Here is an 18,377-nt window from a genome sequence, read left to right on the forward strand (position 1 = left end):
AAACAGGACCAAGAGCTTCAAAACACTATATATGCCACAAGAAAATGGCCTCAGTGTGATTGGTTCTATGTGAACGGATAGGACACAGACTAGATTTTATTGGAAATGTACTATATATAATATTGGAAACTTAAGAAAAAGGAATTGGAATAGACATACTTTAAAGCTATATACAATAGCCTCTTTTAAAATATTATTAGCTTGCTTGATATTGAAAACCAAATTTAGACAATGTTTGGTCAGTGCCAGACATGTGTGATCAGCTGTCAGCCTGTGACCAGTCATCTGACTAGACACGACGGCAGGGTGGAAGGCGATGGCAACTGGAGAGTGTCCCTCATGGCGGAGAAGGCAGGCATAACAGTAGCATGGAGAAGCTGATCACACCCCATCTTCAGTCAGAAAGAGAGAACACACAGGAAGTGGTGTGAGGACCCTCACGACCTCATCACAGTGACCCTCTTCTTCCCTGAGGTTTACTTGAAAGTTGCAGGCAGTACAGGCGGCTTGGGACCGAATTCAGCATCCAGTACCGCACTACTTTATGTTCACCCTTGGTCCAGCGCTCCCAACAACCCCACAGACCCTGCCATCACTCCTCAAAGGGAAGACACCAAGGTTGGGCTTAAGGACACACCACGACCAGCATTTGGAAAATAATGAAGACGTGGATTTTCCTTGCTTGAATGACTTTTTATAATTTTATTGGCATACTGACGCTGAACAGAAGAATGGGCTTCATTTTGACATTCTCTTACATGCATGTTCTAGTCCCTCTTCCTTGGTGGACCCCCTACATCCACCACAGCTGACTGCACCGTGGCTACGGTGAGGGTGGCAAGAAGGACATGGGTTTGAGGTTTCCCCACGGTCAGCTGACTTTAAGAACACTGAGTTAGACATACCTTCCTTTTTAGTAAATCTATCTAAAATGTCACAGAATGATAAAAGTCACATTTATGAAATATTCATTTCCATCCACTTTGACTATATGACTTGCTCAAAGGTCTCGTGTATTTAAGAGAATTACAGGATACTATTTGGGAGATGGACAGAGTATTAGGCTAAGAGGAATTATTAATGCAAGAGCCCTGCAGCACTCATTTTCTTAATATTTAATTTACCTATGAAAGAGATAACTCAAGTAAAATAACTTTAAAACTATTTTCACACAGCCGATTTAACATATTTTACCTAAATTGAGCCCAACTTCACATTTGTCATTTAGAGAATGGGTCTCTCAGTTTGTCCTGGAGACTCCATCCTGTCATTTAGGGAAAATTACAGCCCAATAAGGGACATCAGCTCTTAGTCGACTCAGAATGCCAGCCAATACTGGTGTCTGCTGTGTACTTACATAGTAAAGTGATGGAAAAATAAGTTTAGGGGGACTGAATTTTTCCAAATACAGCCAGCAATTTTAAAATAAGATACACTTTACTACTGTATAATTTGGGATTAAATCGCATTCTTTCTTAACTACTTCTCTAAGACAATATGCTTGTAACAACAAGTTCATCTACCTCGTTTTAAAATGGATAGGCCATTCTGGAAGCACGTGGAAGGAGCAACATGTGAGATCAGCAAAGGCGAAGAGAGCAGTGTGGGTCACGTGCTCTGGCCCTCCCTGATACCCCAGTGTGTGTTCTGTGCCAAGGGTCAAGGCCATGCGGTCTGGAGGCAGAAGTGAGCAGAACACTCTAGATTTATCTCGAGTCTGTGGAGCTATGTTTTATTCAACAGATAATACAGAAAACAAACAATTTGTGAACTTGGCGTGGAGAAAGAAATAAAATCTAATTCACACAAAACCTTTCACACTGAAATGATATCACTATGGATCAAATCTTTAGACATTTGAAAACACTAGGCTATAAATAAGCCAGGAAGACTTCAGCAAAGCTCTTCAGTGACCTTCAGAGAAGAGAAAATCCTACTGAGGGGTAGGCTGAAGGGCAAGGGCCTACAAAGATAACTTCTCTAATTAAAATCAAGATTTAGGGTCCAAAGAGTCATGAAATACCATACAAAGGCCTGCGGGCTATATTACTTTCTGGTAAAAAATATTTTAGCCTATATGACACACTAAGGGTAACAAGGATAGATGTACTTGGCCTGCTTGCAATCCTGGTGACCCGAGTCTGCATTCTTGGACCCAGGTAAAGCACTCCGGGTGAGGTGGGAGGTGGAAACAGGAGAATTCCTAGATGCTTGTGGACCATTTTAGAGTACACAGCACAGTAACAAGACAACAAGAGAGCCACCGCTGCAAAGATGGGAAGTGGAGATGGAATCTCAAGGTTATCCTCGGACCTCTGCATGTGTAACTGCAGTAAGGAGAGCTGCTTGCTGGTTCCTGGCCACCCGGCTAGCTTAGATCCAAAACCATCACACACAAACTGTATTAATCAAATCACTGCTTAGCCCATTAGCTCTAGCTTCTTATTTATTGCCTAACTCTTACATATGAAGTCAATCCATCTCCATTAATCTGTGTATCACCATGTGGCAGTGGCTTCCTGGCAAAGTTTCAGCATGTTTGACTCTGGTGGCTCCATGGTGGCTCCCTGACTCCACCCTTCTTTCTCCCAGCATTCAGCCTAGCTTTCCCTGACTACCTAAGTTCTGCTTTGCTATAGGTCCAAAGCAGTTTCATATTCATTAATGGTAATCACAGCACACAGAGGGGACTCCCACATCAGATAACCTGTACTCACATACACTCGAGCACACACACACACGTTTATGCCAGATATGGTGGTGCATGACTGTGATCCTAATACTTAGAAGGAAGAGGCAGGAGGATCAAGAATGTAGGCTGGTGAGATGATTGTGTTTAGGGGCATTTGCTAATTTTTCCAGTGGATCTGGGTTTGATTCTTGCATCCACCTGATGGCTCACAACCATGTGTGACTTCAGTCCCAGGGACTCTGAAGTCCTTTTCTGGTCTCTGCAGGCACTGCATATATGTGACATACTAGATGTGCATGCTGCCCAAACAGTCGTACACATAAAATTGAAATACTACTATTACTACTAATAAATTCAAGGCTCATCTATGCTACTTATAAAATAAGAGGAAACCAAACAACAGCAAAAAGAAACAATTATCAATAATGTAAAATTATATATAAAAAAGGAAATAACCATTAAGATGAACAGAAAAGACTCCTATCATAATTGGAGCGGAGTGATTTAACACAAATTTCCAGGTTTCACCTAAGTAACTGACCCAGAAATACTTTGGAGGGTGAAGACCTCAATGCAACCACCTTCTCATTGGTGCAGGGTAGGTAGAACCTCAGCTACCTTGCCAACGCATTGTGAGTGAAGCCCCTAAGACCTTAAATCACAGGTCTTGAGGCTGCCGTTCTGCTCCAGGGTCTGTCTGACACTGACCAAATTTATAGAGGCAGACATGGAGGAAATTATCAGTGCCTGCCTGTCCAATAAAATGTGGACCAGCGTCCACACTTAGCAACTGTACCTCCTTTACAAAGAATGAAGCAGGAGCCTCTACTGAAAACAGCATGGAGACTAGTGGTTCTCAACCTGTGGGTTGCGACCCCTTGGGGTTGAAAGACCCAATTACCGGGGTTACCTAAGATCATTGGAAAACATGGATATTTACATTACAATTCACAACAGTAGCAAAATTACAACTAAGAAGTAGCCCCCAAAATTTTACAGTTGGGGGTCACCGCAGCATGAGGGACTGTTACGGGATTGCAGGAATCTTGTAGGAAGATCAAGAACCACTGATTTAAACCTTCACATCTTAATATGTGAACTGAGCAACATACAAGATGTAAAAACACACGTTATTAGGACATGTCTGAGCAACAGCCCCATTTTCAGTGTCCATATTCGGACACAGATACATACGCAGCAAATAGACTGGAATTTCAATTTGGTATTCAGAGTGATATTGGTAGGTAGTTTCATTAAGACAAGTTTTACACTTTATGTAAAAGTAAATGAACTATTTGTTTTCAAGAAACACAATGTTCTTATGATTAGAAAATGTAACATTTATCATGAAAATAATTCAGCAACAATGGAGTATAATGACTCTAAATTACACTTTCAGTGTGACCTTTAAAAATGTGGTATTGGGGCTGGAGAGGTGGCTTGGCAATTAGGAGCCCTTAATGCCCTTTTAAAGGACCCAAGTCTGTACCCAGCACCCACACCAGGTGTTCACAGCTATCTGCAACTCCTTATTCTGGTCTCCATGGCTACTGCGCACACACGGTGCACACACACACACACATACACACACACACTCCCTCTCTCCTCTCTTTCTCTCTCTCTCTCTCTCTCTCTCTCTCTCTCTCTCTCTCTCTCTCTCTCACACACACACACACACACACACACATAAAACAAGTGTTTGAGAAATGCACTAATATGTCTGTTGTCATGAGTCTCTGTGTATCAGAACAAGAGTCTTACAGGTATGTCAGACCTCCGGGCCACAGACCACAAGTGTCCCCGGATAGGTATAAATGCGTCTTGACACAATTGTAGATGACAATGCCAAATCTCGATTGGATACCTTTGGTAGATCAAGTTCCTCTGGCTCCCTGACCAAACTCTTGCTTGGCAAATTCATATTAAGCTTTCCTTTTCATGAAAATGTAACCACTATGAACTAAGCCATTCCATAAAGTCATGTGTGACTGTATCACTGACAAGTGACTGGACAAATAACGTACTAAACCTAGTGATAGCCTTAGCAGACACGACAGTTATAGCCGACAGCTACATGGTGACAATTCCCAGGTGTGCCTTGTTCGTGCTGTGTGAGGTTTGACTCAGAGTGCTGGTGTGTCTAGCTAACACTAAAATTCAGTAAAGGTGCATAGGAGACAGTATTAGCTTGTCCCCCCAAAGCTGCTCCAAGCCCACTCCATTCTATGCCGATTCCCCTGACCACCAAATCTTCGTCTGATTTCTAATTTGCACCATGGTCTATGAAACTGTCACACATAGGCACTCAAATGGACAGACAGACAAGCAAACAGAGAACTGCTCATTTCAGAGTGTGCCTAATCCCCCAAAGAGTTGTGTGACACATCGAACACTGTGGAAGGCTCAACAGTCGTCTTCTGGTGTGTGGAAAACACTCGCAATGCTGTTCCTGTGGTTTTCTTGTTGCTGTATTCTCTGTGTAGAACACTAGGCTTCATAAAGGCAAATGTTTTCCTATTTCCCACACATTAGACCACACCCACCCTCCCTCCTCCCTCCTCTTCATCCCTAGATCACCTCCCCAGGCCTCCTCCTGCTCCTTAGACAGAGTCATGTGCTATATGTATCCATATACAATCTATGATCCACAAATAAAAAAAATGTGCTATTTGCCTTCCTGTGCCTGGTTTATTTTGTTTAATAGACCTCCAGTTCCATCCATTTCCTTGCAAACAACATAACTTCGTTCTCCTTTATGGCTGACTAAAACCCCATTGTGTGTGTACTATTTTTTGGCATTTTCTGTATCTGTTTATCTGTTGATGGGCACCTAGGGCGATTTTGTAAGTTGTTATTGTCCTCAGTCCTTAAAAAAAAATCACTTAGCAGCAAATTTGCAATCTCGGCAGGGTTTGGTAGAGACTGCTTATCTCTGCCCTACCTAGAAACAGTCAAGGAGGCTCAAAGGCGGGCATTGCAATTGCTGAATACTTATTTGTGCACGTAAATGGCAGATGTTGGCAGAAGGACCCTAAGTGCAGGGCCGAGGCATGAAGCTCCTTCGCCATCTCCCCTCCTGGAGCCATCTCCTCCTGCAGCATCTATTTACATCATTTCCTCCTCTATGCCTTCCCCAATCCCTCTCAAAATTATGACTTCTTATTTATTATTGTTTTACACACACAGACACACACAAATTTATACATAGAAGCTGTGTCTCTTTAATGTTAATTATATGGATATGTACTGAACACAAATATAGAAGCCGGTGTTGTCACGATGGATACCTGGTTCATTTTGGTGTTCATTATTTTGGGAGCTGTTCAGGAGATATGGTGATGGAGGGGCAGGGGGCCAAGGACAGAGAAAAGAAGGGAGCAGTGGTGGCGGCACACCCTTTAATCCTAGCCCTCAGCAGGCAGAGATAGGTGGGTCTCTGTGAGTTTGAGGACAGCCTGGTCTACAGAGGGAGTTCCAGCATAGTCAGGAACTCTAGAAATACTGTCTCAAAAAAAAAAGGTGGTGGGGGGACAGAAGAGAGGGGAGATACTGCACTTGAGAGCGAGGACATGATCACTGTGGAGCTAGACACCAGAGTACAATCCTGAAACCAGGGTCACCTCCACATGAAGCCTGCTTTGTTATTCCTGAGCCTGTGGCCCCTAGGGAGTCCTCCCAGCATTGGCCTTTGGCATTGACTCATCTTTAACCACAAAGCGGTAGTGTCAGGGAGAAAAACACTATCCCCCCCAGCCCTCCAACTGCCGTCCCGCCTCCACTGCCTGGCACGGCTGTCCCTCTTGCCCTTTAAACTGATCTCAGCTTTGCCATTCTCAAGTGTTCCCCTCACTGTTTCCAGTTGCCTTCGGCAGTGTCCTCTGAGGGCTCCTGTAGCATCTGTGACGGGATTTGGAGGAAGTACGGTAGTTGCCAAAGTTGGAAAGAAAATGTGGCAAATTTAGACAAATTAGCTCTCAGTATGATGTCATGCTTCCAACAGTGCTTATGTCCTGATTTGGAATCATTGCGACTTCTTAGTATTTAAGATAACTTACACCAGCCAATCATATGTCCTGATTTTGACTGATTGCAACTTCTTAGTATTTAAGGTAAGTTTTTGGTGTGGCCAATCTTTCTTCAGTTTACTCTCTTGGGCCATAGGGTTCATTTGGACTCCACCATGCGACTGAGCAGTCTGGTCTGCAGCCCCAGCATAAGTCGTCACAGGACACTGAAATCCAGTGCAGGAGTTTGATGGCTCTGTCCTAGGGAGGAGGTCGACTGCATAATCACTTACACGTAACTAGCCTTGCAAGGCATTCCTCTCTGCCTTTATTCAAATGAATGATTCCATTCTCAAAGTATATGGCTCTTCTTGGAGCTCTTCTTAGGGGCGAGACCATTAAAGCATTTCCACTGTTTTAACAAGGAAATGTCCAAATTCAAATACTTGTCTTGTACTAATTAATAATCACCGTAAACACTAAATTGGATCCCAGAAAAGATTTTCATAGAGGGACACTGTGCTAAGTGCTAAGTGCTATGAGTCTTAATTATACAATACAGAGCCATTTAATGTCTTTAGGGATTTTTATGAGCTTCGGTGTAGTTTTAATGGTATGGTAGAATCACACAGAAATAGTTCATTTTTATAAGACAGCAGGCAAGAGATGAACAATGAGATAACTTTAGAAAATGACTGTTGGGAACCAGGGAAACACAGATACTTCTCTGTAAGGTGGAACGCCTTCAGATAAAGACAGGTCTACAATCTCCGAAGACTTTTTGCTTTCAAGAACCAAGGAGAATTGACAGGAGTCGGGACTGCACAACCTGCTGAGTGAAATTCCAAAAATGATATACAGCCTTCGTTCCCAAAATAGAGAACCAGGAACGGATAGGGGTCGGTGGACAGGACAAAAGTCAGGCTTACAGCTCCAGTCACCTCAGCCATCTTTAAGGACAGGTCAACTGCACAAATACCTCAACGTTCCTCAGGAAACAATCCTACTGTCTCTGCACCCCTTTATAGTTTGAGACGCTGACGACAAGAGCAAGAGGCTTTGGGCTTTCCAGTGAGAGACACAAAAGCCAGCGACAGGGAGAAGGCAGAGGAGAGGCGTCCCTCTCCGTGGGCCAGCCACTTCTGGCCACTGCAGATAACAGAGAGTTGTAGATAAAGATAGATTTTCAATCAACCAGTAGACAGACCCCTGCTGAGGAGCATGCTGGGGAAACGTGAACAGTTACGACAGAAAACAACCATATGGCCGCTTTTAATGACCCAATCAATACAATAGAAGTGCGGTTCTTCTAATCAACTCCAGACCCAAATCTCATTTGTTTGTTATGTTTCTAGCTTTAGGAAAGGCAAACCCCAGTGCTCATTTACCTTGATTCACAGCACTCCAGGGGTTCAATGTGTGTGTTGTGGGGGAGGGGGATAAAGCTAAAGAATAATTAATTTTTTATTGTTTTCAAAATCTCCTCTTTCCCTTTTGGTCTTCATACTGTTACTATCCTAACTAGCTCGCCTGCGTGCTCTGCCTTTGAAATTATTCAAACTTCAACAGGGTGAGGGTCCATGACATAAACATCCTCTCCCAAACTAAACAGGAGGAGACAGAGGAGACACACAAGGGGAACTGCACTCTGCGTCTTTTTATTTCCCAGTCGCACCCTCGGCTGTGGTCTCCCTCTATAGCTTTAGCCAGACTCCTACCCACTGACCAGACCCTCTCTGGTAGGTCCTGCTGACCCCGCACAATGCAAGCTGAATTCTCTCCCATCTTGCTTTCTGAACATCCTGTGCCCTTGACCTTTCTGACAAACCCCAGGAGAGCAGCGTAGGGCAGGGCTGAGGCAGAGCTAACAGTGTTGGCTTTCTCCCCAACAACAGCCCTCAATGGAAATGCGTGCACTGAATGAGTCTGAACTTCCCATCCCCAGCACCCCTCAGTTTTTGTATCTGATGAATGTGCTCTTCTTGCCTGGCTATTGTGGTGGAAATTCCCTGTTCCCCAGCTCAGCCGCCACCCCCAGTCTCTGAAAGCCAGCTCTGGAATTTCCCTTTCTCTTAACCCCAGAAATACCGTTTTGTTCTTCCCTGGCACCCAGGCTACACGACCTTGCTGACCTCTGCTCTGTCCTCACAGAGATGCCCCTTTGGGTCAGCTCAGCCTCACTGACACTTAGGTCATGGTGCAATCACCTGTCTAGGTGTCTGGGGTACACTGGATTCCTCTCCCCTGGGAAAGCAGTGTATGAAAGTCTCATTTCCACCCCCAGCCTGGCACAGTCGTCTTAGCCACTCCCTCTTGTCCTTGCTCTGCCAGAGTTTGAGCACTGTCCTTTCTTCCCACACAGACCCTTCTTCAAGACCAGTCTTGGCTGTGGCTGCTGTTTGACAGTAACTAACAATCAACCGTGCTATGGGATGGTTGCTATAGTTCTCTCCGTGGAAAGACACAGATTTTATAAATTATATTTTTCTTGTTCTAAACTTTAGGCATTTTTTTTTGTCTTCACCCAAAGAAAACATTGCTAAAAAGATCGCTTTGGAGTTTCTTTCCCCAAACTGTAAGCATCAAGGGCCATGATCCTTGCCTGGGACCTCAGAGGCTGTGAGAATCTAAAGAACCATGAGAAGCCGATATGCTGCCCGTGTGTGGGTCACAAACTCATGGAGTCTATTCAAATTTGATTGCCCATATAATAACACTTCCCATTTTAAATCTTGTTTGGAAAACTAGCTTTAAGAGAAAAAAATCAGTGTGTACTTTTGAAAATAAATTTACTCTGGTCCCCTGATAACTTTCTGAGAGAGAGAGTTTGACCCGAGCGAGAGAGATGAGGGCTCCTTAATGACCGCCATCAAGGCATGATGAAGTGCGGGCTCTCCAGCCATCAGTTACCCGCTGGAGGACCAAGAAGGCTCTTTCCCAGCCCTGGACCAGGCCTCTTTCTCCCGCCCATTACCCTCACAGCTTTCCTCTGTTCTCACTCCATCGGCCTCCTGTGTGTCCGCGCTGAGGCTATCTCAGGGCTCCGTCACATTCCTAAGCCCTGATGTTCTCATTTATGTCTCATCTGCCACCCCATCTGAGGTCTTCAGTGCTGCTAACACCGACACGAGAGCCGGCTTCCCTCCAGCTCTCAGGATTTCAGTTAGAATTGTTTAGAAAATAGTTTCATACTTCTGCCACCCTTCTGGCAGATAAATATATCTTTCTGATCTAAAACCTGCCGATCCAGAGGTCCTCCTTTCACTCATCAATCACGAGGAATCATGAGGAATTCCTTTGCTAATTCTTTGTTGTCTAAGATATAATCAAGTTGTGTCTTTCCTTCCCCAATGACAGTCTAGTTTTAGAATCATTAATAGAAAAATTTGAAGCGTTTGGAATTAGTGGAAGATTTAAAGCTCTCACATTAAAACACTGGGCTGGCTACTTTTACGTCAACTTGACACAAGGTGGGGTCATCTGAGAGGAAAGACTCTTAATAGAGAAAATGCCTTCATAAAACTGGGCTGTAGGCAAGTCTGTGGGGGCATTTTCTCAGTTGATGGTTGATGGGAGAGGGTCTGGCCCATTGTGGGTGGTCCAGGAGAACAGCACCCCTCCATGGCCATCACTTCGGTTCCTGCTCTGACTTCCCTCACCGCTCGACTATTGCCTGGAAGAGTAAGATGAAATCACTCTTTCTCCCAGGGTTATACTTCCTCATGGTTGTTGTTATAACAACGGAAATCCTAATTAAGACAAACACTACTGTGGTAACGCGGACACATTATTTCTTCATATCCAAAGGAGAGCATAAAATACAGGGCTGAGACTCATGACATCAAGAATAAGAAGAACTTGGGATTCCTGGCTGCAGCGGCAAAGAGTTGTTTTTCATGTTGTTGTTTTCTTTTTTCCTAGCACTCGAGCATTATGGGGTTGCTACATTGCTTGGATGCCCATAGAAGTGAATTCCTCATCCATGCTAAGGCGGTGTGAGCTACACGGAGACACTTGCTACAGGGGTTCCTAACCTCCTCTCGCATCTTTAAAAACCACACTTCTGAGTTCAGTGGGGGAAGTGGGGAGTAATAATGATCAAAAGAATTGCATATTTTTATGAAATTCTCAAAAAAGTACCCTAAAACAATACTTCTTAGATTAGTACATTTTCATATATGAACAAAATTTGGTGTTTATTTAAATTTGCTAAACAATATCCAGTTCCATCATAATAAAAATAACTCAGCAACTCAGAAAAGAACAGGAAACTTTCTTATCAGGCACTGAAAACTTGGTTTAGATATAAGCTGCCCTTGAGTCTGAATACTTGATTGGTTTTTGAAAAATGCCCTTAGAAGTTTCTAGTTTGTCACCCAAATAGCATGTCAGACAACAGAGAACATTTCGTCACACTCAGACACCACTCAATCATCATCTGGGTTTGACTTCGAAGCTTTCACAATTCAATTTTATTTAGAATTAAGAAAATATGACTGAGGAGAACAGTCTAAGGGCAGAGCGAGCATTTGTCTTTTGTGGAGCCACAGGGCAGAACGAAAGGGGAGTGAACAAGTCCATTCCTCGTTTGGTTTGCCTCTGCTCTCATCTGCCACCCTCCACATACAGCTGACCCGCGGTCCCCTGAGACTGCTGGGGCCCTGGCAAGACACTCCCACTGATGCGTGAGCATGTATTTGGGTTAATGGGGTCCCTTCACAGTGCAGCTGCCCGAGAAATGACTCGTGTACACAGACATACCACTGAGGCCATGGGGCATGGCTGGGAAATGTTTGATAGTAGACTTCATGCCTTTGGGAGACATCAGAACCTCTGGGTTCTCCTTAGCCTATGCGTGTAACTGAGATCAACACATGTTCTCCAACAGACGGACAGACACAGTACAGACATGACCTCAACTGTTAAGACTACTGAGGAAGGAAAATATAAAGGAATTTGCATAGCAAATGCAAAGCCTTCTGCCATATCCAAAGTTGAATTAATTGCACCAGCACAGAAAATTCTAATTGATTGTGTCCACTTTTAATCTCAAGCAAATTCCCTGTAAGCTGATTATTTGGGAAAGGCTAAGGTGTGTTTCAAAACAAATGCCACGCTCCTTCATAAGATACAGCTATTACTGTACACCTGAGCCAGTGCAGTGCGCCCTGTCTAAAGTGCGCTAGGGTGAACTGCGTTTTTATGTGTTGCTTTCTTTGTGTGTGTGTGTGTGCGATTCAGAGGAGACAAGGATCTCAGTGTCCTTCCTCAGATGCGGTCCATATCTTACTTTGTGTGCATGTATGCGGATTCAGGGGACATGCAGATCTCAGTGTCCTTCCTCAGATGTGGTCCATATCTTACTTTGTGTGCATGTATGCGGATTCAGGGGACATGCAGATCTCAGTGTCCTTCCTCAGATGCTGTCCATATCTTACTTTGTGTGCATGTATGCGGATCCAGGAGACACGCGGATCTCAGTGTCCTTCCTCAGATGTGGTCCATATCTTTTGTGTGCATGTATGCGGATCCAGGAGACACGCGGATCTCAGTGTCCTTCCTCAGATGCGGTCCATATCTTTTGTGTGCATGTATGCCGATCCAGGAGACACGCGGATCTCAGTGTCCTTCCTCAGATGCGGTCCATATCTTTTGCTTCAGGGCAGGATGTCTCACTGAGCCTACAATTCACCAAGTAGGTGGCTATCTGGCCAGAGAGCCTCAGAAATCTACTTTCTCCACCTCGTTGGCACTGGCCATTACAAGTATGTGACACATATCTGGCCTTTTGAAAATGTGCACTCTGAGAATCAAGCTCCGGTCTTTCCGTTTGTAGCACAAGCGTTTACCAACTGAGCCATCTCCTCAGTCTCCATATTAATAACTTCAATAACTGAGGTTAAATCTTGATGCTACTGAAAGTGAACTAGTTAGACTATATTTAAATAGATAAATACTAATTAGGAATAGATTAGGAACTCTGCTCTTTTGAATTTTAAATATATAGAGTTCAAGATGTCATATACAACAGAGATAAATACCATATATATGTATATATATATACACACATATATACCAACCATCTTTCTATCTACCTGTTTATCATTCCATCTGTTGATACATATGTATATACATATGCATATATATATCTCAACACGCATACATTTTGTAATTATATATAATCACGTCTATTGTTTTATATATAGCATAATTATACATATTCATACACATGCATACTTAATTATACTTAAGAATTCTGCTCTAAAAACAATATACTTTAATTTTACACCAGTGGGAAACTCACAAGGCTGCACCACGATTTGTGATTGACATGTAGGTCATCATTTTCTTTAAGATTTCTTTCTTTGGCCTTTGCATTCATAAAGAGTCTGTCTGTGGTCCGGAACCCAGCGTGATGGAGAACGTTTGTCTGCCCGCTGCTCCCCACCCTCAGCATCCCTGCCATCACCAGGCAGACCGGCGTGAACAGGCCCATGTAACGATTCAGCTCAAACACTGTACCTATTGCTGTTGACAGGCTTTGCTCCTTAGAGAAGATATGAACTGCCAACTGGCTGTGACAGTCTGTGAACCAACACCGACATTTGTGTTGGCACCGTGACAGTGTTTATAGATCTAGAAATGCATAGAGCCAGAGAAGGACTGGCCTGAGGTTTTTGAGATTGAACGTACTGCATTACACAAATGATACAAACATGCTGACAACGATAAGCATCATGTGAGAGAAAACTTTAGAGCCCAGGATCTCTGGGAAGCATCTCCTCTGTGTGAAGTGTGGGCTGTGAAGAGGGAAAGGCACACAGAAAAGGCAGTAGACGCAATTCAGGCATAGAACCCATCAGCTATGATGCGTTTTCTAACTTCCCATCACTTCAGAAAGCAGCAAGAGGGGAAAGAAATGAACCAAAAGATGAATATTTGGTTGGTGTGGAATAGAAACACGAGATACAGGACGGGGAGAAAAAAACGGCATTCAATCTCATTTTTCTTTTGCCAGGCTCAGAACCAGACCTTCTTTGACACTTCATTAACCACCTCCGAATGTCAGCAGAAGGCTTTTAAATGGGCACATTTCAGAGTGACTTTGGAAATGCACAGTTGAGTCTGTGTACCCGCTTCCCAGCAGGTACATCCTATAATGCTTGTGGTCTTCCAGGTGGTGTCTGTTGTATGTTAAAAAGCATGTTTGTGACTGGCTGTCTCTGGGAAGTAAGGGCTTCCCTGAACAATTAAACCCAGCAGAAGAGGCTGCAGGAACCCCAATTTCTATCTGGTTGGACGGATTCTCAGGAGAAACATGGGGCTTGCAAATGGCAGCTGAGCTGCGGGCAGTACTGGGAACTGAGCACTCAACCTGAGTGTGTGTGTGTGTCCATGTTTATATGTGTGGGCAAGCATGAGAATAGGAACATGTGAGATTAACCTGGATGTCATCCTCAAATAACTCTCTACCTTGGTTTTTGAGATAAGATCTCATGAACCCTGGACCCTGGAGAGCAAATTCAAGGCCACTTTTTCCACTAATTATTATTGCATGCATACATTTATATGATATATATATACATACATATATATATTCCTAGATATAACATGCTTGGTCCTTATAATGCTACTTGCACCTATGCTTTCAGGCTCAGCACTTGGCAAGGGACAACAAATTTGTGTGCTCATCCTGGTGGTCAGCTCCTCTCCCACTCCGAGCTCTCCTCATTGCCTTTGTACATCACCAGAAGTGGCTGCTACAGGGGAAGTGACAGTGAAGCCAACAGCACAGGGAGAGTCTGGCAAACGTTGCTAGCACATCTGAACATTAACCTACTTCTCATAGGATCACTGGCTGGAGGAAGTCAGCTGACACCTCCGGCCTCTCTCTTAAATTAATCTCCTAGTAAACCTGAGAAAGCCGTTATATTTTAAGTTCATAAGACTTACTGCTCTGGTTCCAGGACAGTCTGGAGACTGGCACTCGCCACTCATCCGGTTTGGAATTAAGACATCTTCCCAGCAGGACGGACCCTGTGGAAAACAAAAACAAGTAAAATCATCATATCCTGCAAACAACAGAAATGCAAATGCCCTTCCCAAGACAATCATGAAGTCTTCCCGTTGGAAACACGGGGTGACAGTGAAATGATGGGACTACAGTGATCCACACAGTGTGGCTAACAGATGTGGTAGGGGCTTTTCCCAGATGTTCTCGCAGGCTCTGCTGGGTCAGAAGTGTCCACATGAACATACAAGAATTCATTGTTATTTGGCCCAAACAGGTTCCTTCCTCCAGTCCTTTGAGTCTCTGGTCCTGTCTGAATGTTGCTGTACAAAGGCCATTCCGGTGTGGGACAGCACTACATAGTGCTGTGGCACAATGGTCTTGTACCCTGTAAAGATTTGTCAGTTGTATTGGTTTAATAAAAACCCAAACTAAGATGAAGCAAGATGAGAATGCCTTGGTGATAACAGACAGGTACCAAGCCATGTGGCTAACACAGGTAAGTAAGATTTAAGATGTAAGCATTAGTTAATAAGAAAGCCTGAACCACTAGGCCAACCAGTTTATAATCAATGTAAGCCATTGTGTGTTTCTTTAAGACTTAACGCCTGTAGGACCAGGCAGGACAGAAACCTCTGTCAACAAATGGTTCCAACAGGGACAACTACACCCACATAAAACCTGAGAGAGCTTGGGAAGTAATTCTAGACACAAAAGAACAGAGTTAAGCACAGCGTCTTGGTAGCGACATTTTCTAGTGTGGACTTTGTTTGCTAAGGGAAAGCATCTCATTAAGAGAGGCTTCCTGACTCAGCTTTAGCTGCAAAAACCTTGCAGTTCTTTTAAGAGGACCACCACCAAACACTTAAATGGTGTTTATGAATAGCCATCAGCATGCTTCTTGGTGGTGGCTGAGACCTTTAAACTCCATAGAGTTGTAGCAATAAACATGGCTCCAGCCAGTACCTCCCCCATGAGGCTAGACTCTCAGAAAACTAAGAAATGGGATAGATCCAGCCATTGAGGCCACAGCTTTAGACCTAGCCACATTGATTAGAAAATTAAAGATTCATGACATGAGAAAAAGAGAGCTACACAGTAAATATTGATTCAGAAACAAACATGCAAACAAGAAAACAAATCTTTAAATGGTTTACAGTGTGTTAAAAATAAAATATATGTAAGCTTTGGAGAGAAAAGAAAAAAATAAAGTCCTTAAAAGAAAAAAAAAGAAGGAAGGAAGGAGGGAGAGAAAGAAATAAAAAAGAAAGAAAGAAAGAGAGTAGTTAGGTGTGGTGGCACACACCTTTAATCCCAGCACTTGGGAGTCAAAGGCACATAGATCTCTGTGAGTTCAAGAACAGCCTGGTCTCCATAGTGAGTTCCATGATAGCCAAAGATACACAGAGAAACCCTGTCTCAAAAAACCAAAAATTAAAAATAAAAGTAAAAAAATAGTTTAAAATAAAGCCATATAAAGATGAAAAATACACAGAGAGTCTGGATACTGTATGTTTTTGTGTTGTCTCTGAATAGTTTGATGACTGAGGAAGGAACAACAGCTGCTAAAAGACATTTGATTATAAATGCTGCTGGATTAATCTAACATATATATTTTGAAAATGCCTTCACTTCAAAATTTAAGTCAAAAGATATGTTATTTTGGAGAGGAGGTTTTGTTTTTGTTTCAACAGGAAATTAAAGGCTTTGGATTTATTCTGGGTTAAGAAAAATCAGGCTTGATCAAGGAAGATCCCCTGAGAAATCTCTGATAGGAGCAGATGGCCCAGATGTCTGAGTTATACATCCTGAACAGCCTCAAGACTGCTGGCTGAGATGATCAAGAGTCACAGAATATTATAGTCAGGACTCGACCAAAATTCTAAATTTTCTTTATTTCCCTATAAGATTATCAGTGCCCCCAATCGCAGGAAGTAGCCTGGAAAACTATACCCACACCCCCCCCAAATGGAATATGGATATTTGTCTTTGTTTAGAGTGTTGGTTACAAGTTGTTATGGATAATAGTCAGGAAGAAAAGCTAAACAAAGAAGATTAGATTCAGAGTTTTTGTTTTGAAAAAAAAGGAGGGGGGATACTATAGGACAATGGTCTGCACCCTGTAAAGATTTGTCAGTTGTATTCATTTAATAAAATGTTGATTGGCCAGTAGCCAGGCAGAAAGTATAGGTGGGGCGACCAGAACAGGAGAATTCTGGGAAGAGGAAAGACTCAGTCTGCAGGTGTCACCAAACCAAGAGGAAGCAAGATGAGAATGCCCCTGATAAAGGTATCAAGCCAAGTGGCTAACACAGACAAAAACTATAGGTTAATGTAAGATGTGAGCATTAGTTAATAAAAAGCCTGAGCTAACTGGCCAACCAGTTTATAATTAATGTAGGCCTCTGTGTGTTTCTTTTGGGACTGAACGGCTGTGGACACAAGTGGGACAGAAATCTCTGTCAACAGAGTGTATAGATGGATTCTACAGCTGGTCTACCCACTTTCTGAGTCCCTGGTCCTGTCTGAATGTCACTGTAGAGACGGTCATTCCAGAGTGGAACACTCTGCAGCCGATCTACCCACCATCCATTGCGTTATAGTAGGTGTCACTTCCCAACAAGTGGTATGACTGATGATGTGGGTGTCTGTTCCCTCACTGGATATGGGTTCTGCTAGGGCAGACCTGGTCTACTAACATCACATAACATCCTAGTCCACAGAGAGGGACCTGGGACTGGATATACAGCATCCCAGTCCACACGGAGGAGCCTGGAACTGGACACACCATTCTACTAAGCAAAAACACAACTTTAGCACCCAGAGTCCTTTGATTAGATTAGCAAAGGACACTGAAAATATCAGTGCTGCCTCATAGACTCGTTTGGGGCAATACCTCTGCAGGAGGACATGATCTTCTAACAACATCCAATGCCTCATGTCCCATGTCATGTGTACATGGAGGCTTCTGGGTACCAGGCAAGCATACGCTGAGAAAGGGTGTAGTAATAGGGAGCGGCGGGGCTGCGTCCCCAACACCAGCCACCTGCCCGGCTAGCTTATGCTCCGAAATAATTACACGGACACTGTATTCTTTTAAACACTGCTTGACCCATCTCTATCTAGCCTCTTCTAGGCTAACTCTCGCACCTGGACTAGCCCATTTCTTATCATCTGTGTAGCACCGGTCTTACCGGGAAGATTCTAGCCTAAGTCCATCCTGGGTCGGAGCTTCAGAGCGTGCGTCTTCCCTGGAGCAGGTAGCATGGCGTCTTTCCTGCGTCTGCTCCGGAGAGGAGAGCTGCGGAGTCTGACCTCACTTCTTCTTCCTCCCAGCGTTCTGTTCTGTTTACTCCTCCCACCTATCTCCTAAGCAATGAGAGCCAAGCAGCTTCTTTTTATTTAACCAATGACCTTCCTCCATCAAAAGGGTGTGTACCGCCACCTATGTCCTCAGCAGGAAACACCCATGCTTGCTTGCTTTTAAAATGTTCTTGAACATTTTAAGGTTACAAATGATCTGACTCCATATAATTTTAGGGCCCCTCTATGCCGGGGTGGCCACTATGCTGTCTGCTTGGATCTCAAGGTCCTGCTACCTGACCACATGTCAGACTCCCCCTTCCCCCATGCATGTTTTCCTGTTTCTCATGTGCTTTTTTGGACTTCT

At 43.7% G+C, this 18,377-nt stretch overlaps 1 protein-coding gene across 3 annotated transcripts in view; it reads right to left on the reverse strand.

Moving 5' to 3' along the window:
* The window catches only part of Prkn (parkin RBR E3 ubiquitin protein ligase), a 1,218,641-nt gene that overhangs the window by 595,517 nt on the left and 604,747 nt on the right, over positions 1-18,377 (reverse strand). For all 3 annotated transcript variants that reach the window (XR_012908104.1, XM_075950830.1, XM_075950826.1), the window contains exon 5: positions 14,650-14,733. Coding sequence is in view for 2 of the 3 variants with exons in the window: in XM_075950830.1 (XP_075806945.1) it covers positions 14,650-14,733 (84 nt within the window). In the remaining variant the exon portion in view is untranslated. The remainder of the gene's footprint in view (positions 1-14,649; positions 14,734-18,377) is intronic.

Source organism: Microtus pennsylvanicus, chromosome 1 (genome assembly GCF_037038515.1).
Source record: "Microtus pennsylvanicus isolate mMicPen1 chromosome 1, mMicPen1.hap1, whole genome shotgun sequence".
NCBI lineage: Eukaryota > Metazoa > Chordata > Mammalia > Rodentia > Cricetidae > Microtus > Microtus pennsylvanicus.